Source organism: Pieris napi, chromosome 19 (assembly GCF_905475465.1).
Source record: "Pieris napi chromosome 19, ilPieNapi1.2, whole genome shotgun sequence".
NCBI classification, from domain to species: Eukaryota; Metazoa; Arthropoda; class Insecta; order Lepidoptera; family Pieridae; genus Pieris; species Pieris napi.
Genome location: NC_062252.1, coordinates 10601228 through 10626242, shown reverse-complemented (window position 1 = coordinate 10626242; position 25015 = coordinate 10601228). Strand labels below are relative to the sequence as shown.

Genomic DNA, 25015 nt, shown 5'->3' with positions numbered 1-25015 from the left:
GATGGCGCACGGTTCGTGGGAAATTCCGTGTTTGAAGAAAATTGTAATTTTTTTAATTATTCGTTTCATATAAAAAAAATATATAAGTCGCCCCTTTCCAAAAAGGGACTTTATTTGCTCAAGCTTAGGTCTGGTAGCCTTGGCGTCTCCCGCCGAGCCCTGGATCCCCCAATTATTAGGTGGCGGTGTACTTTAGGGCCGATTTACATTATCTTAGTGTTTAGGAGAGTGCTTTAGTACAACTTGAAAGGCAAGTTCTTTAGAGTAGCGTTTACTAAAGCAAGTAGCGTTTACATGTTTCAACTAAAGTACTATCCTAAAGCACTCTCCTAAACACTAAGATAATGTAAATCGGCCTTAAGTGTGACTTCAGGGTGAGTTAGCGCGAACTATGACTCATAGTCAAAATCCATTTATAGTTTTGACGTTCTGGAGTCAGACTCAGCGCTAAGTTAAGCTTAGCTCGTTTCTGAATCTAACCCTTAGACATGTCATACAGTATGTTTATATTCAAGCATTCATGTAATATTTTCTTAGAGCTTCGTTACTTTTACGACAAAAGAGCTTTTTACAAATGAATTTGAAGCTTTCACATGAATGTGAACAAAACTAATTCATTGCGAATATAACAGAATAAACACTACTTAGAGCTTGACATATTCGGTAGTGGGCTGATCAATTAAAAAAAACATTGTTAAGTGCCTTTCTGAATCTTATCCGCTTATTTGCTAGGAATTGTTTGCTAAATTCCTAGGTAAATCTAAAATTGGAAGTATATTTAAAGCTTGTAACATATACTGTAGACATTATCTATGATGCATTTCTATTATGTATGTATTAATAACATCAATTTCAAATTTATAGTCAAGTTTAAACGTAAATTTTCAGATTAAAGCTGGAAAATCCTCTTTGCTGCTTAGGCGTAATTCATATGATAAACGCCACAACGGTTATTAATAAATGATGGTACTTTAAAACGTCCAATTTATCCAGTACTTTGAGAGTAATGATGATTGAACTTAGGGCCATTAAAATAGCGATTACTTAACTGACAGCTGCCGTTAACTTAAATGCCAAATGGTAAGGTATAAATTTTAACCCATTGGTAATCACAGTCAAAACTTTGTAGAAGATTTTCCTTTACTCATTTTTGAAGTGAAACTTCTTTAGAATCGTTGTGATTTCAAACCGGATGCAACGGAAAAAGCGACAGTAAAAAGAGACAGACACATAAATTAATAGGATTTGGCGTGAGAGAGAGTGAGATAGGAGGCATTATACAGTGTATAAACTTTAAATTAGTGTGTATTTGAACATTTTCTGAAATAAAAAAACAGATTTGATGAAAATTCAATAAGTAAGTCAAGTAAGTAGTTTAATTATAAAATTAGATTATTTATCAATATTATTTACAAATCATTAGTTATAGAAACTTTTTGAAGTGAAAACTTCGGACTACACTGAATTAAAAGTTTATACACTGTGTAATGCTTCATATCTCATTTTCTCCCACGTTGGATCTTGTGAATTTATTTCAAACTTTTATTATTTTAGTTTTTACCAAATTAAAGATTGATATTAAAGTTATAAATAAAAATTTAACATTAAAATAATTTTTTTTTTAAAGAAAAGATCCTACATTTAGATAGGGAAAAAGTCTAATTTACATATTTTAATTATAAAAACTTTGTTTTTGAAGGTTTCACTTCTACCACGTATGAATTGGACACATGATTTTTTTCTATTTTATACACATATTATATATGTTTATTAATATTTTAACCAATTCGCAAAAGCTGAGTTTGCCTTAAATACCCATGGTATTTTAACATGAGATTATAAATTTAGTTAATTGATTATATGTTTAAAAAAAATTCGTCTATCAGTTTTTGCTATGAAAAATGATAGTTCTTTGGTAGTTACGTAAAAATGTAGACTTTTATTTCTAAAAATGTTACTAATTAAATAATAATAGTACAAATTGTTAACTTTAGTTTGTAGAACTCGAGCCAAGGCTGTACAGTTTGCTCACTCAGCCTGAGTGTTGAGTGAGTGAGTGAGTTCTTAGTTTTATAAGCGTGGTGGTTTCCAAAATAGTCGGAGTTACGCCCCGAGAGTATAGCCAGACGTAGGCACTATTCAACTGTTACATTGCATTCATTCGTTTCATAGCAATTAACATTTCATTATTTCGCTTATATTCTTTTGTTGTCCGCGAGTGTAAAAATAAAGTCTATTATTTAAAACACCCCAATGACCCAGGAACCGTACAAATCCAGTTTTAGCTTGTCTTTGGTTTACTTTGCATATTTAAATAAAACTATTTACGCAATTATTACATAACTTGACTTTTCGAGTGAAACTGACACATGAAGTTGACAAATAACAATTTGATATTATAATTAAATCTTTTACAATATTAACGGCGTTTTGGTTAAAATTTGTAAACAATTTGTAAAAATCGAGCAGAATATTGCAAATAGAAACAAAATTATACCCACACATTGACGTATGTTTTTTTTATTTTAGGTTTCATTGTACATTCATGATATAGTACACATAAGTAACACAATGTACACTTATGAACGTCAAACAAGAAATATATATTAAATGCTTCTAATTTTACCTTACGAAGAGAAGAACTATACTCTCCGCCACTCTTTTTAATCGCCAAGGTTTTTGTTTTACACAATGATTGTAAGGTGCGGCAACCATTACACCATGTTCGACATGACATCTTAAGTAATTTGTTATAAAATAAATTAATAACAAAGATTTGTCCTCTATCAGCAGGAGGCATGGTGAAATAGGAGCACGCACTTACTTTCTCGTAGGAACAACACGCAAATAGCCTAACACAAAGCCACAGGCAAACAGACAAATCTGGGGCCGAAAAGTTAAGAAGTCTAATCTCCCTTTTCCTAAAAAGTGACTTTATTTGCCTTAAAGGCTTGACATCTCCCGACGGGCCCGTCGACAAATACTCCAAAAATATCTTCATAATAATTATGGAGAGCAGTGTTGACCTAGTGGCTTCAGCTTGCGACTCTCATCCCTGAGGTCGTAGGTTCGATCCCCGGCTATGCACCAATGGATTTTATTTCTATGTGCACATTTAACATTCGCTCGAACGATGCAGGAAAACATCGTGAAGAAACCGACATGTCTTAAACCCAACCAAAAGTCGATGGCGTGTGTCAGGCACCTACTGATCACCTACTTAGCCTATTAGATTAAAAATTGATTATGAAACAGATTCAGAAATCTGTGGCCCAGACCTAAAGAGGTTGTAACACCACTGATTTTGGGCCGCGTTACCTCTTGTAATATTTATCTTTTTTTCACTTTGTGGAACCAGCTGCCTACTGGGGTATTTCCGAACCAATTCGACTTAGGGTCCAAGGGTCAAGAGAAGAGCGTACCAATTCTTAAAAGGCCGGCAACGCACTCCCGAGCCCTCTGGCATTGAGTGTCTATGGGCGGCGGTATCACTTAACATCAGGTGAGCCTCCTGCCCGTTTACCCCCTGTTCTATAAAAACAAACTAAAAACATATTTGACCATTGATATATTGTTAATGATGGTACCGCTAAGTTCATGGCCGTAATGTAACAAACTAACACGCTACCGCTACGCATTTATAACGACCCGTTAAACTCACTTCAATTAATACGATTACAGCTTCTCAATCTACTTTGATGCTCCAATCATCTCTTATATTACTGAATGAGATTTCCTTATAGATACTGAAATTATAACCGTATTTATAAACAGTTTTGACCAGAGCACGAAAATTACGTTGATACGATAATTTTAGTTTTTGACAGCTCGTATATTTTTGAAGTGATAACTTCTTTAGCAGCGTTGTATACTATATTTGGAATGGGTAAAAAAATTTAAACTCGCGTCAGGACACGTGACGTCGTAAGACGGATGGAGAGTAGACAGCTGGCGCGGCGTATTTAATGTAATATAAATTGTCATATCGTGTACGATAGCGCAATGAATAAATATTATATTCTACCACATAAATTATAGTACTTTTATACTGATAATTAAAGCAATTCGTGCAATATTATTCCCTAACCATTCCAAAATATCAAAAATGCACAACGTTAATATTCAAGTTTTCACTTGAGCCGGCATTCCCGGAGTGCAACCCGTCGTTTTTTTTATACGAGAGCCTACGGGACGCCCATAAAGGGCAGTCATTGCAGCCCGTGGACAACCATTTTTAGTGGGTTGCCGGCCTTTGAGGAGGCCTTTTACGCAAAAATAAGTGTCTTATGATACGGACTGTGAAAGACTTCCAGCCATCAAGGTGATGCGCATTTAACATTCGCTCGACCGGTGAAGAAAAATATCGTCAGGCTTGCCTTAGATCCAAAAAGTGTGTGTCACGCACAGGAGGCTCGTCACCTACTTGCCTATTAGATTGACAAATTATCATGAAACAGAAACGGAATTCTGAGACTGACTTGAAAAGGTTGTAGCACCACTGATATATTTTAATTTTTATACCATTACTAGTGGACCCGACAGACGTTGTCCTGCATGATATTTCAAGCTATTAGGATATTAAAGTATGAAAGTACCGACTGCAGCGCCATCTGGCGGGCTGATTTGTGAATCTAAACCATTCCCAGATCCCCTTGAACACACACAAAAAATTTCATCAAAATCGGTCCAGTCGTTTGAGAGAAGTTCAGTGACATACACACTCACAGAAGAATTATATATATAAAGATAATGTATAAAATGTTGACTCTTTGGGAATATAAAATATAAAAAATATACTTACTGTTAATTTAAACCTAGACCTTAATGATAATTGCTTTAAATATTTCGTAAATTATAAGCGTCTTCATATATTAGTACAACATATTCGAGCAAATTTACCTCCTTTTAACTGTCCTTCGAGTTCAAAGTTGTGATTCCTGTTGCGTGTTTATCCAGATACAGCATCAAGACACTAATGTCTAGTTTATTTAAATTAAGTGATTAGAGATATTCAAATTACGAATAACGGTTGACTAAGAATTTTTTAAATTCGATACTGAGCCAAGCAAATTTCTTCTAATACCTGTTTTAGCTTAGCTCCTAATAAATATTCTAAATAAATATAGCCTATGTTACACTGAAATCATGTATGTGTGTGAGAGAAATTTTAAAAATCGATACAAAAATACAAAGTTCCAATCTTTTCCTGTTGTGTCTTTATTATTATAAATTGATTTATTTTCGTTGTTGTTGTTTACGTAGTGGTTTGAATAAAAATAATTCAATTTAAAGGTTGTTAGAACCAGTTTCTACCTTTTGCATCACTTATTTGCTCGATGTTTTCGTATGTACCTTCGATCAAGTTGTTAATATCTATAGCGCTGACGCCGCAACCTTGAAGAGATCCCTGGGCGATATTATAGTTCCCCCAAAGTCCGCCAACGGACCTATTAATATGGGCGTCTATGGGCAGCGATGACTGCTCTTTTTGGAGGCCCGTAGGCTCGATTGAGTATGCAATAAAAAGAACACTAAGTACTGCTACATTCATGACAATACATGTAAATTTATTTGCAAACAAAATTCTTTATAATCTATTTAGATACATTTCATATTATCCTTTAAGTCGACGACCAACCTCTTTTTGATAGTGTAAAATGATTAAGAACATTATTCAACTACTTCCAGGAGGTACTAGAGAAGGGACAAGTCAAACCATAACAGACGAAGTGGAGATCTCGTTCCCCTTTGGGAAAAAGGCGTGATAATAATAAAGTGCGTGCGTACAAAGTACACAGCATGTCAGAAGTGAAACTTCTTTGTAAATTAATAGATGATCCCAATAGATGATCGTTTACCAGTATATGATCACTGCATGTATTTGTATATCTATATTCACACTGCATACGTGCTAATGATAATAAAAATATATACAAAAATCTGCGTTTACTGCACAACACGTTATACGACAGAATTGCTATCTAAAGTTCTAATATGTAACTACTAAACGAATACATCAACCAATAGCGTGTATTTTTTCTCGATCTCCCTTACTCTCACTCTCTCTCAATCGGTCTCAATCGCTCTCTCCCTTTTCTTTGACAAAAACGCTGCACATCTTCGTGACGCTAATATTATTATTATTGCGTTTCATCCGTAAAAATTTTACCCTCATCCGCCTAAAGAAGGTTTTCTTCAATACTTTTAATAATAAATAACCCAAAACGAATGTTATTTTGACACCAATTAATATTCACGATCATTAATGGCCATTCTTCAATAAGCCCATAAATGAATAACGGTGTGTATCATTAACATGCAGTTTCGTCTCAATCAATGAATTGGGTCCCTGCAGGACGTTCACCTAGAGCAAAAAAGGTTTACGCTCGCTGGTAATATTTGTGACGAGTTTAAATTTGTTTTAATGTTTCATATTAACGGCGTGGTAAGCGGTCGCAATTGCTGGCAGATTGCTGGTGCCCCGAGCGCGTATTTACTCAGAGAAGCACCATTTACGCGTGTTTTGCGCACCCTAAACACTATTGCTTGTGAGACGGATGTATTTAGTTGCATACTGGCGGAATTCACAAGAATTGCATTATTTATAATATATAGTTGTAAAAAGGTTTAGGTTTTAAGTTTTTACTTGTTATGTTTATATTATATTTTTAGAATAGTTTTATGTTACTGTGAAAATAGGAAATAAGGAAAATAAATATTGACACCGTATCGTGAGATATTTATATATTTAGCGCTTGTTTCATCATCGGACGTTGAGGCAATACGAAATTCCAACTGTATCACCTCGACGTCCGTCGTTCCACAACTGAGCGTTTTAAAGGCAGTTTTAGCCGCTCACCACCACTATGTAGAGCTGCCCAGCTGAAGTATTTCCGAACCAATTCGACTTAGGATCCTTCAAGAAACGAGCGTACCAATTCCTAAAAGGTCGGCAACGCATTCGCGAGCCCTCTAGCATTGAGTGTCCATGGGCGGAGGTATCGCTTAACATTGGGTCAGGCTCCTGCCCGTTTGTCCCCTGTTCTGCGAAAATCTTTGATTCGGTTCTTAAAGAATCATGCAAGGTGAAGAAAATACAAAATTGTCTGTCACGTGGATTCAAGAATATTTTCTTATTTATTTCGATTTTAATATTATCAGTGTAATTTCGAATTATCATATGTAACGTGAGCTAGCGGACATATTAACGAGTATTATTCGGTTTTTACAATTAGATTAAACTTATTACATTTATCTAAAAAGTAGACATAGATATGTTATTTAATTTTCAATCAACAAAGACTTGAGTTAATCATACCAGTGTTTGATGAATGTATGTCCCAAAAAACTGGGCTCGTAGTGTACAAGGCAACCCCGTACACATCAAGTTCGTAACTTGTAACGGCACCAAAGTCACGCGTACAAATTGCATATATAGTTAAATGTTTTTTAATAAAAGTCCCAGCAAAATCCTTAAAGCGGAAGATACGGTTTTTTGGTTATTAAAAAAGGTTTATGTGTATACAACTTAACTAATAAATTAACTAAATTGAAATATTATTACTTGCTTAGCTGGAAATGGATAAATGCTATTTTGGTTATACTCAAACAAAATTCCAATGCTCTAAGCGGTCTCAGATAGTTCTACCCCCGAATCGGTTCCTCGTACTTGAAAAAGACTAATGGCCGATTTACATTATCTTAGTGTTTAGGAGAGTGCTTTAGGATAGTACTTTAGTTGAAACATGTAAACGCTACTTGCTTTAGTAAACGCTATGCTAAAGAACTTGCCTTTCAAGTTGTACTAAAGCACTCTCCTAAACACTAAGATAATGTAAATCGGCCTTAACGCCGAGGGTAATCTTCTGTTCCGATGTCGGGCATCCGTGCTATCAGAGACACTCTGCCCAGACACTACACTCTACACTCGTGCACTACACTGCGCACTGGCCAATCTCAATAGAAGCCAGTCGCAGTGGCCGAATTTAAGTTTATATCTACAAAATATATGCGCTTTCTTCCGAACTGGTTTGGTTGCAATCCCTATCATCCAAAGTTAAAAACCGAAATACAGGTCATTCCATATCTAGTTTTACGATTGTAATCTTGCGCATCGGGTGCGCACGCGCATAGAATGTTAAGTAATGTGACAAGTTTATAACGGACGCAACGGTATACCTTCCTGTATGGAAATAAGCATAAAACGACTCTGATACCATTGAAATCGTCAACCGTAGAAAACAATAAGTCCATATGACAGAAGTTCTACAATTGATTTATACCAAGATTTTAATTATTTGTTTTCTCAATACGCAAGTAGGCGACTATCAGTATAAGCAAATGTAATACCTAACATCAGTCTAATTAAGTGTTTACGCTGTGATGAACACATGTCAAAACAGCATTTTAGATTAACAATTATATTTAAAAATTTGTTTGAATAGGGGTAATAATTTAACAGCGAAAGTTTGTATAATAGTTTCACGCTTTTTCTTTATACTTCATGCTATGTTTTGTCATTATGAAGCCCTCGAGAAATTATTAGCTACGTTTTCCCACCAATATACGAAGACTGGAAGATAAATTCAGAGAGCGGTTAATCTGTCACCTGAAGGAACTTGCTCGCCAACTGACCATAGTATGTGAGACGACTAAAACGTCACCATCTTCTAGAGTTAGAAGACCGGCAGTAGCTCTAGGCAGTAGATGAGTAGATGCTTCCAATGGGAAGCAACTCCACATTACAGCACTACAGCACAGATTCTTTTCAAATACGCGCAGAACAAAAAATTTCCCAAGAAACTTGTTTTTTGATATTTAAAGAAAGTTTGGTATTAATTACCCAAGTTTTTACAGGAGTTCTAAGTCAACTACTTATCAATCACATTATGTACTCACAACAGCGTTACCAAAAATAATGTATTTTCTATAAGTTAAACAATTCGTAACTGGCCTACAATATTCTTAACTTACATAGTAATTATAATTAAAAACGAATAAATAGAAAACTAAAACAAATTTTAAAAGTTTGGTCCCTCTCGTAGTGTACCTTTAATGCTGACGGCATTTCCTTTTTATTTCTAAAAGTATTCCTTATTATTTTTAGCCTGCTTTTTGGCCGCACCAGTTTGTGTCCGAAGAAGGATCCAAACAAATCCTATACCAAGGTCTGTCCTATCCTCCAAAGTCCAAGAGATCAAAGAGATCCCATCCGGCCGCTCGCAACATCCCTAGCGATGCAAAGCTCCAAAATGCAAAAACTGCGTATTAGTATATAATGTATAATAATATAGTTTAGAACAATCGAAGGTGACTATTAGTGACTGGAAAAATCACTGTTTTTCGCACGTATTGTCACTTACCGGTAAGTAACCCAAAAAGTACAACCATTGTCAATTAGCTACGGTTTTCACTAATTACCTAGTTTAATTGACATATTGAATACCCGTGTTTTCACCGGATGTTGGTTAGGTCAGTTTTTTGTGTCACGACTTGACAAGGGGCTTACTATAACATAAATATACCATAAATATTAACATTAAAAAGCATTTGCTACAAATATGAACAACGTTGGCCTACTGGCTTCAGCGTGCGAATCTCATCATTGAGGATAAAATAATAATAACTATGAATATGTAGGGACAGATGAAATTTAGCTAAGTTGCTTGTCATATTTGTGTTCATATTCAATACAATAAAAAATACATTCAATTATAAAGATAATAAAACATGCAGAAATCCAATTAAAGAATTGTGCTCGCGATAATTGGACAACGATTTCGTGCTGAGTTCTTTCAGCAAAACAATAAATAAGTTGATCATTTGCTTTTTTACTGATTTAAAAAAAGTGGAGCTGATTTCACGTGCTTCAAGTTTCATTATTGTTATATTTAAAACAGCATGTATGTAGTAAGGAGACAAATAATTGAAATATTTAAAAATATGTAGAAATATAATAATATAAAAAGGAATAAATTTAAATATATGTAAGAAAACATAATATATTTTCCTATACAAACTCTTGTCTATATTGTATTTTATATAAACTCTTTTGTAATGTTGTCTTTGCCGTCTGATCGACGATGTTTAGTTTATGTCACTTGACATAATATATGTAAGATATTTTAATTTTTTCATTATATTATTTTACTTTATAAAACCTAGAATATAGGCTTTAAATGTTGTTTCTTTTGTATTCACAGAGAAACGCAGTTGCGCTTTATTTATTCCCAGTATAAGCGATTGATACTATTATAAATATACTCTATATATTCAAATTAATTCGTTTTTATAATATTAAATTTAGATAACTATGGTGCTTTCATTAGATAGGGCACGGAAGCTGACAAGCTACGAATAGCAATACAACCTTCGAGGAGATTGATTCTGTTTTGTTTTACCATTTCACATGTTATACCATTTATTTTTGACAGTGATTTCAAAAATGTATAAATGTATGGCCTAAAACATTTTCCATAATTGTGAATCCGTCAGTACTGTACCTAACAAGGTTCGTCGGCTATCAAATAACAAGAGCATGGGAAACCGCGCAACGTCAGATGTTTAGATTCGGGCCATCAATTTAGCGTTTGATACCGCGATTTCTGTTATACATAGAGACATCATTAGATTGTATGTGATGTAAAATTAAGACTTGATAAACAATATACTTAATGTATATTGTTAAGGATATAGTGTTTTGTATTATCGTATTGTAATAATTATAGATTTATACCTTAGTTTTTAAACAGACGAAAAAAGTGAAGACAAGAAAAGTTCTGAATAATAAATCAATTACCTAAAATAATTTAAACAGCATTAAGAGTTTGTTATTTAATAGCAATAATTTTAATCTCATTTATAATTAACATCGAAAATAATCTAACAAAAACCTTCTTGTAAACGTTCAAGTGACAAGCCAAATCTCGCGTCTTCTACAGACTAACAAACACTCAATATTACACATAAATAAAACGTCAGTTTTGACACATGACAGATAGTTAACAATCTAAAAGGAATATAACTTTACATTTATGTGTAAACCAGAAATATTAGCATGTCAATAAAGCCTAAGTGAGAGAGTGAGATTCAGATGTATGTCTCTATATATCTATACTCCGGTATGTCAAAGTCCAATACATTTTTGACGTAAGGAAGCCAGACTTAGCGGTGTGGTGTTTTATTAACATTCATATTTGTTCTATCTCTTTCTCTTTAATTGGCAGCTCTTATTTGAGCGTCGTGGTCAGCTACGAAGCATCAGAAGCGATCTGTTTCCTCCGGTTTTTGTCCCTTATGACAGTGAGGACAATGAGTCTTTTACTTGATTGGTCCATCTGGTTGGTGGCCACGTGATATTTAGCCTTCTCTGCTACCACGATCAGTTTCTCCAAGTTCTAATCGCCTCTGCGTATTTCTTTTATACAAATTTCTAAAATCGCTACCGCCTATGACATCGCCAATTTAAAAGACCCTCACCACGCGCCTTATTTGTCTAGCAGAGATCTAGTACAGTTATCCACAACATTATACCCCGAGGTACAATAAAAATAATCGTGCAATCGAGTCGTGATCGAGTCGAAATTTATATTTTTTATCGATTCTTACATTGTGATAACTCACTCGGTCGGATTGGCAGATGAGATAAACTAGAACCAATTGATGACTTGCATTCGATGCAGTTTTAATAGACAATGTCTCGGTGTTAAGTGATTTCGTGTTTAATTTAGTTTCGCCACGTACTGGTTCGGTTCCACTACATTCGTTTAGCTTATCTTGAGTATAAATTAAAAAAAATCAATACATATTTTATCCCGCAATTTATAGGCCGCCTCTTTCTCTCATTTTATAATATTTTAACATATAAAAATAAGAGTCAAATAACATAACTCTAATATATAATTATTATATTCCGAACTAATGTGTCACAATGTTCGTTCCCATACTCCTCAGAAACGGTTCGACCGATTCCTATGAAATTTTTTATGCATATTCAGTAAGTCTGAGAATCGGCTACTATCTATCTTCCAAACCCCCCAGTGATTAGTGTTTTTTTCTTATTATGTGGCATTGAAAAATACATACAACCCTTAATTTTCACCCCTCCACGATCAACCCCTATTTTTTATTATAGTAGATAGTTATTTTTATTGAACTAAAAAATGTTTCCTAGAAATAATATACATATTATGGCAAAACAACAATTGCCGGGTCAGCTAGTTCTGTATAAAATTAAAATACGGAAAATTAAATAAATGCCCTACAAGAAACGAGCGTACCCATTTGTAAAAGGCAGGCAACGCACTTACGAGCCTTCTACCATATTTACCCTGTAAAAGTAAAATTCTGTATTAACTGAATTCTTCTTCTGGGTCAAGCTTAAGTCATAAACGGGGATATTTAACCTTTCAAACTCAAATAACTATTTATATAGGTATCCAAGTACACTTATGAACGTCAACAGAATAGATGTTAAATTGATTCTAAATTTACATTTAGGATTTCGCAAGTCAAGGGCGTAGAGCAGGCAAGGAGAACTGGCAAGAAACTCTCCGCCACTCTTTTTACTTAATTTAGTAGCAATAAAATACCATCACACAGCCGAATTATTTATTACGTATTTAATAATTTTTATTGATTAATTCTTTTCGTAAATATTTGAATTTTGTGTATTTCCAACTATGGCTACATGTTTAGTTTAATTGTTTTTTGTTGTGTTTACGTAAGCTGTTACGAAATAAAAATATAGAAGAACAAAATTTCGCGTTCACATAACATCGTAACAGCAAAGTTCATAGTTGAGTGTTATGAACCGTAACGCACATAATTAAACTGTTATATAACTATGAAGGTCAATGTACAGAAACAATGGCTGTATAACGCCGAATAACACCACGTTACGCGCTATAGCGTTGGGTAAGTGGCACACTGGGTAATAGACAATTGTATTTTACTGAATTTAAAAAGATATGATGATATTTATTTTATATGAAATCCCGTATCGTAAATTTTAAAAGTGATATGCTTCGGTGGTTGACTTACGTCGTTAGTTTTTGGGCTGAAAGAGAAACCAGTCCCCTCGTTGTTTCTAATGCTGAGTACTCACAATACCAAAACAGAGTTTTTTTTCTGCATTGAGTTTCGCTGGCAGGTGTACATTTGGTATGGATCGCAGCGGCCTCTGCTACTGTTGCGCCGGGCCACCGAGCTTAGACTTGAGCGGGAAAACCCGTGTGTGGCTCAGCTTTTACTCGGTCACTCGGCTCGGGAGTGCCAAATGTCTGACCTGTCACAGTCCCAAGAAAGGAAAGGCCTCGGCGCGACGCTCCGATATTTTTTGTGTAAACACAAATATATATCAGTGATAAGTCGTATAGGTCAACTAAAACACACTTGTACAGTTAGTTACTACACCAATATATTCTGTGGCTTATATAAGCAGTGTTGGCCTAGTGGTCAACGTGCGACTCTCATCCCTGGAGTCGTAGGTTCGATCCCCGGCTGTGATCAATGCACTTTTTGTTTATGTGCGCGTGTTACACGACTCGTACGGTTAAGGAAAACAATGAGAGGACACCATAGACCCGGAAAGTCGACGGCGTGTGTTAGGCACAGAAAGTTGATAACCTGCTTGCCTATTAGAAATGATACAGAAATCTGAAGCCCATTGGTACAAATATGATTATATATCGCCAACGTTTGTATTAAAACGAGACAAATATATTTAATGGCAGGCACTTTCCTTTCTCCCACTGTACCTCACACCTATTACCAAAGCTGTGCACAAACCATAGTTTTAAGAAGTGAATCATTTAACAGTACTTCCATACCGTGATAAAAACCACGTTTGCGGTCACCAAATAGGTTTTATCGGTCGAGAAATAGTTATGTGCTGTAATTCTGAACTAACTGTTATGAAATTGTTTCGTAAGATAACGGTGTTTGTGGTTGAGGTGATATCAGAAAAATAAGACAATTGGGGCACATCTCTTTGTACTAACCCGTTAATAAAATTTCTACGCCAAAGTTATTTGTGTTTGTGCTTATTAACTGACGTCCAAAGGAGGTTGTATATATATTTATTTACTAAAGTCATATATCATATATAATGCTATCTCTATGGTATATGTTACAAGCTATCTTTTTTTTAAATACACTTCCAACTATAGATTTTACTAATAATTTTTTGCCTAATAATAAGCAATAATAGCGGATTAGGTATCAGATAGTTACTTAATAATGCTTTTTTTTAATTGATCAGCCCACTAATCATCGATCAGTCTCTGGACGTTTGGAAAATTCTGCTGATTTTGAACCTTCTGAATGAATAAGGGACGAGTATGTTAAAGTTCTTTGAGAGGTGATAAAGTGGGAATTGAAAGTTGGATGTGCTATATATACGAGTTAACTAAAAGTAATCTCGAGATGTTTTTTTTTGTATCACGTATCATCTTGGCAGTCCAAGTTTCATCTATATTGGTTTGGTAGTTTGAGATATGGTATCCACGTATTTCTGGATCAGATGTGTACAATATAGGTAACTAGGGAAATATTCCATGTTTTTTGAAGTTCACTTTTTCTAAATTACTTTTACTCATATTTATTTAATAAGCGTAGCACCAGAGCAAGGCATATTTGTTTATACACAACCTAAAAAAATATATTTACGAAAAATCTTGCGTTTTCGTATAACGCGATTTCCGGCCACCATATATCGAGATATTACCCCTCTATAACGCGGAGATTTTGCAAGTTATATTTCTGTAGCATAAAATTTATAATAATTTGTCAAGTCAATAATTGTGTTGTTATAAAATTAACTATAACGCAGTCCGTATCTACCGCGTTATAAGGGGATTACTGTACAATGTAATGATTTATAGTGACCATGACTTTATTTAGATCGTCTAGTGCACTTTAGGAGTCACTTCACTGAGAGCAACAAAAGAGCGTGGTCTATCAGTGATCTTAAGCCTTTTTGAGGTCAAGTTGACCTCAAAGAGATAGGTGCTCTTTTATGATGTATATATTTTCGGCATAAATATATTTTTTTAAACGACTGTCTTTAATTTTTTGTTATTAGATATTTATTAAGTGAGAAGCGATTTGTCTAGTATTTTTTATAAATATTATAATTATATTAATAAGTTTTTATCTCAATTTCAGATGTGACATAACAATGGCAGCCACTGACGGGCAAGTCGTGGTCGCAGCGTCGCGCTGGTCTGATGAGGGCCATTACCTCCGAGAGTTTGCTGTCAAAAACCGGCTCCCCAGCGTCGCAAAGATCATCAAAGGACAGTATGGAGGCCTCGGTGTACCTACATTACCAAGTCCAGGCTTACAGAGTACAGCTCTTATCATATCAGCTGGAAAAAGAAGAAAAATAATCGCCCAAGCTATAAAACTAAAAGATGGACGTCGCATGGTCAGTGTCGGACCCAGAATCGCCATACCAGATTCTTACAAGGGTTATTTTGAACTGCTGAGTGAAGAGGGACGGGCTGTGAGATGTATAGAGTCAGTAGCGGAGCTAGCTAGACGTAAATTAGACGATGGGTGCTTAGTAAGAGAAGCGATGAGGGTAATATGTGCTAAAGTAGATTTAGATGGTAATATAACCGCTGATGGTGCAAGAAATCTACCTTTCGGTGAAGTTTTAATGCCTAAAGGTGAGACGTTTTTAGGTAAGAACAAATATTTGAAGTGCACAGATTCGAAAGGCGATATAATATTGTTAAGTTTGGATCAGCGGGGAAAATTCTCTGCTATCGCTAAAGAGGACAACATCAGTGGTGTGCATACTGCAAAGACTCTGCTAACTAAACGACTGCCAATAACCGTAAGATTAGTACATGGAACTCCCCCTAGAGGCTTGAAAAGTGCCAGTCATTTTGTACCAGAGATTAGACTCTTATCCATTTTCGAAGAAGATCACGTATTTGCTTTACCGTTACAGAAAGAAGGAAATTCCCTTATTGCATTACCTCTAGCAGCGCCGTTAAAAATGCTTAGGTGCAAAAACGAAGAACAAATTAAAAACTTCATGGAGTTCTCTAGATTGGTAGAAAAGTGCAATAGATTACTGGTAGATGTAGTGGATAGGATTCATGTATTAGATGGAAAACTTGGGGATCCAAAGAGGCTCCTAAGTGCACCTCTTCATGCTCCACCATTGATAAAAACTGGTTACTTTTTACGACGAAGTGCATCGTCAGATTCAGCCAATCACCACAAGCACATGAATAAACATAATCATATCTACAGCAGTCATAGAGACGAAAACAGCATCCCAGATGAATACGATGAAATAGACCAAATCTATGACTATGTCCGAGGCTTTGCACCTCTCCCGAAGAATCTAAAGGCTTCTTACACTAATGAAGTATCTCGACATGAATCGGCCCCATCATCCCCAGCCCCTACACCAATTCATATGCCCTTGATAACAGAAATAAAGCCCGAACCACCTCCCATTGAAACCATACCAACAAAGAAACCATTGAACCAAAAAGCCGAAAAGAGATCACGTAAAACTGCCATTAACCCCCCAGTTAAGGAAAAAGTGTTGATACCAGCTCCAAATTTACCTAAACTCTACATAAAGAACAATGTCAGTAACAAGAACAGAATATTCAGTCAAAAGAGTAACTCTCCTACTAAGGAGGCGCCTAGTCCTGTTACTAGTCCGATACGACCACTATCTAAAGGCGATTCACCGCTTTTCAATATACGTTATAAAAGCTTATCGAACATACACCAGGCTATGGAAATGGATGGCACTCTGGACTCCAGTCATTCTGGTGGACGGACGTCTGGCGATTCCGGTAATGGCCCAAAATTACCAGAAAAAAGGTCAAGAAAGTTGAGTAGACCGAAGTCTTTGACGAACTTAGTGTGGGAGCTTAAAGGTTGCCCAGTTGAAACGAATGAGAAACCAAAATGTAGGGTTAAAAGCGACAATTACAAGAAACTCGGGAATAAACTCTCCCTCGGAGCGCAGAAGAGAGTTCCAACGCTGTATCTTTAGTTATATCGGTAAGTTCTTACAACATTTATTGAACTTTGCGTGACACGCTGTCGTAATTTACGGAGTAATGGCATATTTAGGATCTGTTAAAAGAGATTTGCAGAAATTAGACAAAAAGAAAAGACATTAATTATTACCAACACACAAATATATAGTATTTACAATATTCTTAACCTACTCAATAGTGCTTAGTGGTTTCCGATTACCCCAGAACTGCTAGTATACTCACACATTTCATCACAATACAGTGAGGAAATGTATTGTGATGAAACGGCCAGCGTTAAAGGTACTTACACTTCCACAGGTACCTAACTTTTTAAATTCTTTTCAATTTCTATTTAGAATGTTTTAATAATTATTATATTATAGACAATAATTAGTGTTCGTATAGAACACTTATCATAGGCATCATAGCATATATTAATCGCTGTATTGGTTCCTATCAGTAAAATATATAACACATACTTAATTAACACCACCAACATACATTAAAACAAATGATTACTCAAATTAAGAGTATTTATTTTCAACACAATTTCCTTAACCTAAATAGTAAGAAAAATAATAATTAAAAAATATAAATAAAAGCAAATTAAAAAAGTGTGGTCCCTATGGCAGTTTACCTTTAACGCTGGCAGCAGCTCTGGGGTGACCGGCACTATCTACCAGGTGCCAACTTGTATGTAATTAGCGCCTTAGCACTTGAACCCCACGGCCCAAGAGTCTCTACTCCAAAAGGAACAAAATCTAAGTTGAAGGAAAGACTCTTATATTTGAGCCGTTTATTGTTTTCCGCTAGCTCTGAGGCCGCAGATTTAAATTAACAAAAACATATTAGTGTAAATTATATTCTATAATTGATTGATAAAATTGTAAGACCGCAATTTGGCGTGCAATTAAGTCTTTATGACCTTGTCGGGATATCACATCCCAATCAGTAACATTTAACACATGGCATATCACGAAGTCTCATTGCAAAATGATGATACAAACCTTTGATATTTGCTTCATCTATTGGAAAACGAGTTCTATTAATAAACCTCTTGAGGAAACAGAAAGTTCTTACTTACGTCTGAATGTTTTAGGTAAAAAATTTAAATTATTTTATTATAAAACTACTACAGTATTTCAGTTCAGAAAACGTCAAAATTATTCGATTTTATTGGTTTTATTTTGCTGTCTGAGTAAAACAATGAAGTTTTTTTATTAATACGTAAATGCATTAATGCAATAAATATATATAACACACTTGAGTAGGTACTCGTAGTATCTAGAAGAGCGTTATGTGTTAACTCCCCTAATACTACTTATTGATTTAATAGAGTCACAAAATACATACATTATCCGATTATTCTTTTTTATATAGTAGGAGGTAAACGGGCAGGAGGCACATACATTGCCATAGGGCCGCGGGTTCGTTGCCGACCTTTTAAGAATTGTTACGCTTTTTGTCGAATCTACTGACCGAAAGCATCAATCTCTTTCCATTAGTTGTTGAGTCATTTGGCTAACGTCATAATTTACAAAAAATTCCTTAGCTATAAAAATTCTTGTGATAGCAAAAATATTTGCACGAAAAACGTCGTTTCTACGTATTTCGTCGTAATTTAAACCATCAGTTATTAGTGCACTAATTACGAACCGTGGGCGCGGCTCCACTCCCTTTGGGACGCGCCAACCACACCTTAGATTTACTTTTTTGCTTTATTTCAAGGTGATAACGACACGATATTGTGATTCATATTACATAGACAAGATATATAGAAATCAATTTTTATGCGAAGTTGATATAATAATAGTAAAAGCCTAAGCGAAACGATATCATATATCACTAGTTATCAGCAGCCAGTTGTTCAGGTTGTCTTCCAACATAGACAACCCTTGTTGTTTCTGGTTTCTCTTTCACGGCAGGTCGACTTTAAATTCTAAATTCATTTAGGGCGGCGAATTTGGGATGCGAATTTTTTTTTGCTACCTACTAGAAATCAAAAAGACTTGTTTGATGGTCGTCTGCACAAAATTGTAGATCATATTGAAAATCAGCTAGTTCGCTGCCCACCAGTATTAGACCTCTGCACCCTCAGTTCATCTTGAGTAAAAAGAGCGAAATTGCAAAACATTTTCTTCCCACTATCAACCCATACCTGTCAGTCGTACTACTGATTGGAGGATGCGAATCATCATGTGATTAAAAATCAAACCCAACAACTTTATTTTACGTGCAATTTCAACGAAATTGTTGGATTGTAAAAATAATCTTGGATATGACAATTATATAGGTAACTATAATTAATAACAGCCTAAAAAATTTTAAAACCACCACTCATGGAAAACATAGGAAGACATTTCTTTTTTTTTAATTATATAATTTCAAACAATCGTTCACGTTCAAGTCAAGTAATGAAACAGGATTGTACTTAGTCCATTACTAATAATATGCCATACGCCTAAGGCTATCGTCCTCAGATAAAATCATAATTTACGTAACATTATTACGAGCTGTAACAAAAAGTTGTATTTTTTGCTTGGATCAAGTCTCGGCTATCCTGTAGCGATCTATTAATAAGATAACTATTTGATAGAGTAAAGGACGCTAGTAGAGTTTTAAATTATATATTAAAACCAATAATAATAAAAAATCTTCTCTGTCTGGGCCTCTGATTTCTACATCTGTTTCATGATCATTTGGCAATCTAATAGGCAAGTAGGTGATTAGCCTCCTGTGCCCGGCATGCCGGTTTCCTCACCGTTCGAGCAAATGTTAAATGCGCACATAGAAAGAAAGTCCATTGGTGCACAGCCGGGGATCGAACCTACGACCTAAGGGATGAGAGTCGCACGCTGAAGCCGCTAGACCTAGAATAATAAAAAAAATATAGTAGTGAAAATCAGAAATAAACGTTGACCATCAAATAATGTTTCTTGTTTTCGATTTTCATTTAGATATTATTAAATTATTTCGTTTTCATTAATTTATAAATAATTATTATTATGGCTTGATATCTGTTTACATTAGAATGCATTCAAGATCATGGTACACTGTTCTAAGCCAAATTTACACAGTTTTTTTCAAGGAATAGCTTGAAGAAATTCACGGGTTATTCTTGCTGTATTTAATATAACTGCTTTTTGCAGGATATATTTTATGTATTTCCGGAGGTCTAACGGTTTGATAGATTCGTATTATTAAAAACAGCTAGTCCAATAAACTTTTTTTTTTCTTTTATATTTGAGAGGACTTGCAGTTATTTTTTAAATAAATAAATTAAATGGATGGAAACATAAATTAATTTTAATTAATACTGTTAATGAAGAACGTCAGTTTTCCTCTTCACTCACCAATGGTTGTTACTTACAAAAATATTATTACGCTCGAGAACACAAGAGGACGTATTATTAAGCCGAAATATTGTTCTAAAAATATATTAAAATAGTCTTCACTCCTTTACTCAAATGTACCGTACATTGTTCGTGAACTTTTTACGTCATGACTATTAAAAACATCCCATCTTTTTCCTTAACAAAAAGATAACGGAACGAAACAAAAAATGCTTCATTTTGCATATTATCAACACTTTATCTTGAAGAATAATTTAAAGTGAAAAAAACCATAGCTAATCTCTAACTCTACATATAATAAAATCTCAAGTCAGTTTTTATAAGATGAGGGATAATAACGGCAATAATAATTTATGTTTAGAATCTTTTTCCGATGTAAAACGCGAGCCAATACTAACGTAGCATTTTGCTTGATTAAAAAAATACGCGGTACCCGAAGGACTGCGTTTTATATGAAGATGCTTATCAGAAGTGAAGATATTTTTGGCTTATCTTTCGCCAAACTGGCACCCTTTTGGACCCTGAATCACTTCGCATTGCCTTCAGCCTCCGCTTAGGATTGCGCATATGTACTCCCCATAAGTGTCCTTGTGGCTAAGTTAGTACAGTGCAAGTCGATTTTCTCGCCACACCGCGCTCAATTATACGCCGCTCTCTTGCCTCCGACAATGTTCCAGCCATTTTCAAACCAACAGGCATCGCTAGAGACGATGGCAAGCGGCCGGATGGGATGTCGTTGATTCCTTGGAATGTGTGACGGGCTTTGGTAAAAGATGCTACTTATACGACAAGAAAAATGGTGGGGCGGCCGCAGAGCACGTGGAAAATAATACAGGGCTAATAATAAATATGAAAGTCTTTCCTCCAACTTCGATTTTGTTCCCTTTGGAGTAGAGACTCTTGGGCCGTGGGGTTCAAGTACACAGGCGCTAATTTAAGATTTAAGTTAGCGCCTGGTAGATAGCACCGGTGACTCCAGAGCTGGTGCTTTCCTCGCTCAACAAGTATCGCAATACAGCGAGGAAATGCTGCCAGCGTTAAAGGTACACTGCCACAGGGACCAAACTTTATAATTTGATTCATTTCACTTTTTACTAATTTTTAATTATTTTTATTGATACTATGTAGGTTTAGACAATTTCAAATACTATATAATGTATATTTATTTGATTGTTATGTTTAGGTTTTAAATTTTAATAAACAATTCTTTGTTTTTGTAAAATATAATATTTTATTTTATTTATGTTAGTTAAATACAACTTCTTTACCGTATATAAACTCGAGGATTCTTCCAGGCCAAGGCCTGGAGAACATCAGGTGTACCGATAGCCCATTGCACTCAGTTCCTTTACTAAATTCAACATTTAGAATACGCTGATTTATAAGACTGAAAGTTCACTATCGAACCTTACAGATATTTACTTAGCTCCTGTGGACTTAAATACACAACCATAATGTTAACCTTCTGTATGTTATATGACTTTATGAATTATTCATAAAAATGCCTCAGGCGTAGCAGGTGCCTTAAATTGCTCTAACATAAATAATGTACAACTTACATTATATGTTGTTAAGCAACAATAGGTGTGGTCGATACTTAAACAGTATATAAAGAGAAAATATACTTAGTTAAATATATTATGAGAATAGATACATAAATTTATGTGTTGGTAATATAACTGCTCTATTAAATAGTCTGTGTTAATAACTGAAAAAAAAATATAATTATGTAGTATTCAAATTAATATATTTGTCTTAAAGTAGATTATATTTCTCAGAACAGTGTTTGTTGTCCAATCAGCTCTTTAGCGGATATGGACAGAAAGTCGCATTTAACACTCGCTCGTACTTGAAGCATCCTCACGGTGTAAGCGGATAAGGCTCTGCTGTTACCGCATCCCGCCTAAGGCGATTGTTGGTGGCGCCTTGGGGTTTTAGTGGGTATGCACATTCGCGAGTCCCACATAACCCTCCCGCACTAAGCAGTCGCACCGCGGTGGGGTATGCGCAATGCATTTCCCCAAGTAAAAAAAAAAAAAAAAAAAAAAAAAAAAAAAAAAAAAAAAAATCCTCACGGTGTGCCCGTTTGCCCCCTGTTCTATAAAAAAGTTCATGCTCTCTCCCTTTTCTTCGACAAAAACGATGCACATCTTCGTGACGTTTTTTAAAAAATTTACCCTCATGCGCCTAAATATGTTTCACTTTAAAAACAAATGTACCCTGAACAGATACTGAAATCTAAGGACCAGACCTTAAAGTTTTTTAAATATATTACTTAAAATGTTTCAGGTCTCCGCAGTCATTGAAGAAGACGCGTTTTGACCGACATAACGAGTGCCCGAGGATCAACGAAACGGCTAAACATGACAAACAGCCTACGAACTAATAAATTGTTAGAAATTTTAAGCTACAACGGATAACAGCGACATCTATTACACACTTTAAGAACCAGCTAAAATTCGTGTTTAGGTTTAGTCACAATTTGGATTCATGGAGTTAGATGTATGCTTATTTTCTATCAATTTATCAGTGATGGCTGTATGGCCTTAGTTACATTTTGATCTCCTATTAATAATCATTATTTATAATAATGCCATATTAAGGTAATGCTTCGGTGTTCTTAGTGTAAGTTTTTGTCCTATTTAGAATATTTCTCTTAAACGTTCGTATAAACCAAAAACTTGCGGTGCCTTACTATGTAATAAAATTTGAATTCTCTCTTTGGTCCTTTAGTTTAAGTTTAAAGTCACAATTTTATCGATAACAATACTTCTTTATGCATTTATCATTGTTTACATATAGATTAAAATTGGTGTAATTATTTGATTGAATGATGTTGAACACTATTTTGGCAAGTGACAAATTTAATCAAATAATATATATCGAATTAAATATTGTTCTACTCCTTTAGCTTTAAGCAATGATAATTTTCTTGGAGGTTCAAATTTTGTTTATTATTTTTTGAATCTTTAACAAAGTTATCGTTTTATTTGTCTGTTGTATTTGTAAGCCATTTGCATAGTTCACATATACTTCGATAAGGGAATAAAATGTCGATAATATTTTTACCTTTTTTTGTTAACAACGCCATCTGTTTTTTGTGACTTGCACTTCATGTGTATTGATAAATACATAGATGTCGTGGTGATCAATACTATCGATAAAGATATTCTCGTTAACGTCGCAACGTTTACTCTCTAATCAAAGTTTAATATCAGGTGCATGAATTAAAATTAAAAAAATATTTTTTTACTCCAAATATGCGATAGCTAAGACTAGAATTCCTATTCTCAGAATAGGTAGTAATTACCTATTTTTTATTATTACCTGTCATTAGACTAAGTTTTGAAATTGTAGTCTCGATATTGTAATACTTAAATAAATGAATAAATTTAATTGTGCTTGTTTTATTTTAATTGTAACATTATCTTAAGTCTTTTACTGAAATACATTTTTGTTTTGAGGGATTAATTTTCTAACATTATATATGAGAAAGTCGAGAGAACTTTCAGCGTCGTTCCTTAATTATCGACATAATTGGGAGCAAAGCATGATGCAAAGCAAATGAGCTAGAATTCAAATTAAAAATAACTACTCATATAGGTAACCAATGAACTTGTGAACGTCAACAGAACATGTTAAATAAATTCTAAATTTACATTAACCATCAGTTCGCAAGTCTAGGGCGTAGAGTGGGCAAGAAACTCCCCGCCACTCATTTTAATCGCCAAATTTGAGTCTAATTTCGCTTTGAAGTTTGTTGTAAAAACGAATACAATTTCCATATAAGAAGTGGTTTATCTTCTGGAGCCTGGTTGGTTGTACTATTTCGAGTATTATACTGATGAAAGTCACCATTTGTTTTAAAATTGTTTATTTTTTTGGACATACAACAAGGTTACAAGAATATGACCAGATAATGTCATAATATTTAACGCCTTAAACTTAATCCGACTCCCTTGGGGAAACAACAAATACCCCGAACAGCCCGCTTCTGCAGCACAAATGTGGATTTCGTAGTTGTATTGATCTATAGGTATATATAAATTTACCATAAGAGATAGGTTCATGAATGTCGCCGAACTGAACTATCTATTGACATCTCAGGGTTTTTGAATTTAAATATATCAATATTAGCGCTAAGCTCGTCACGGATTCATACCATCAGTTAACCGTATACTTAAGGCCCTATCCCAGCACGAATTGCTGTGTCAGTGACTCGGGGTGGACTGCGGGGCGCAGTGGAGAGCTGGAGCACTGAAGCGCGCCGGCCCGTAATAACAATTAGTTATGTAAACCATTAAATTAAAGGAATTTTATCAATTTTTTTCTGAAATGGATGACTTGGCTAATGCCGACAAAATATATCGTGTTCTATACATTTTAGTCATAAAATGAATTCAGTGTCAAAAATTGGCTAGGTTTGGATTTTTTTCTATAGAGCGAAGTTATTTAAATCGTGTATCGATCTTTCAAAATAGATACATCAACTACTCCACCGTATATTTTTTCCATTCTCCCTACTTCAAGAAACATAGACGAAAAATGGTAAGAAACAATGTACTTTTTTGGAGTTTGGCGACCATATAGGTCCTTAAGCTGGGCGTCGGGACTCTCACGGAACTGTCTGTGTGCTTAGGATAATCT

At 34.8% G+C, this 25015-nt stretch overlaps 1 protein-coding gene across 2 annotated transcripts in view; it reads left to right on the top strand.

The window, feature by feature from the left end:
* The window catches only part of LOC125059439, a 106420-nt gene extending 82885 nt beyond the window's left edge, over positions 1–23535 (top strand). For both annotated transcript variants that reach the window (XM_047663866.1, XM_047663867.1), the window contains 2 exons: positions 15166–17037; positions 22658–23535. In XM_047663866.1, coding sequence (XP_047519822.1) covers positions 15179–17029 — 1851 coding nt within the window. In that variant the 5' untranslated portion in view covers positions 15166–15178 and the 3' untranslated portion in view covers positions 17030–17037; positions 22658–23535. The remainder of the gene's footprint in view (positions 1–15165; positions 17038–22657) is intronic.
* The last annotated feature ends 1480 nt before the right edge of the window (positions 23536–25015 follow it).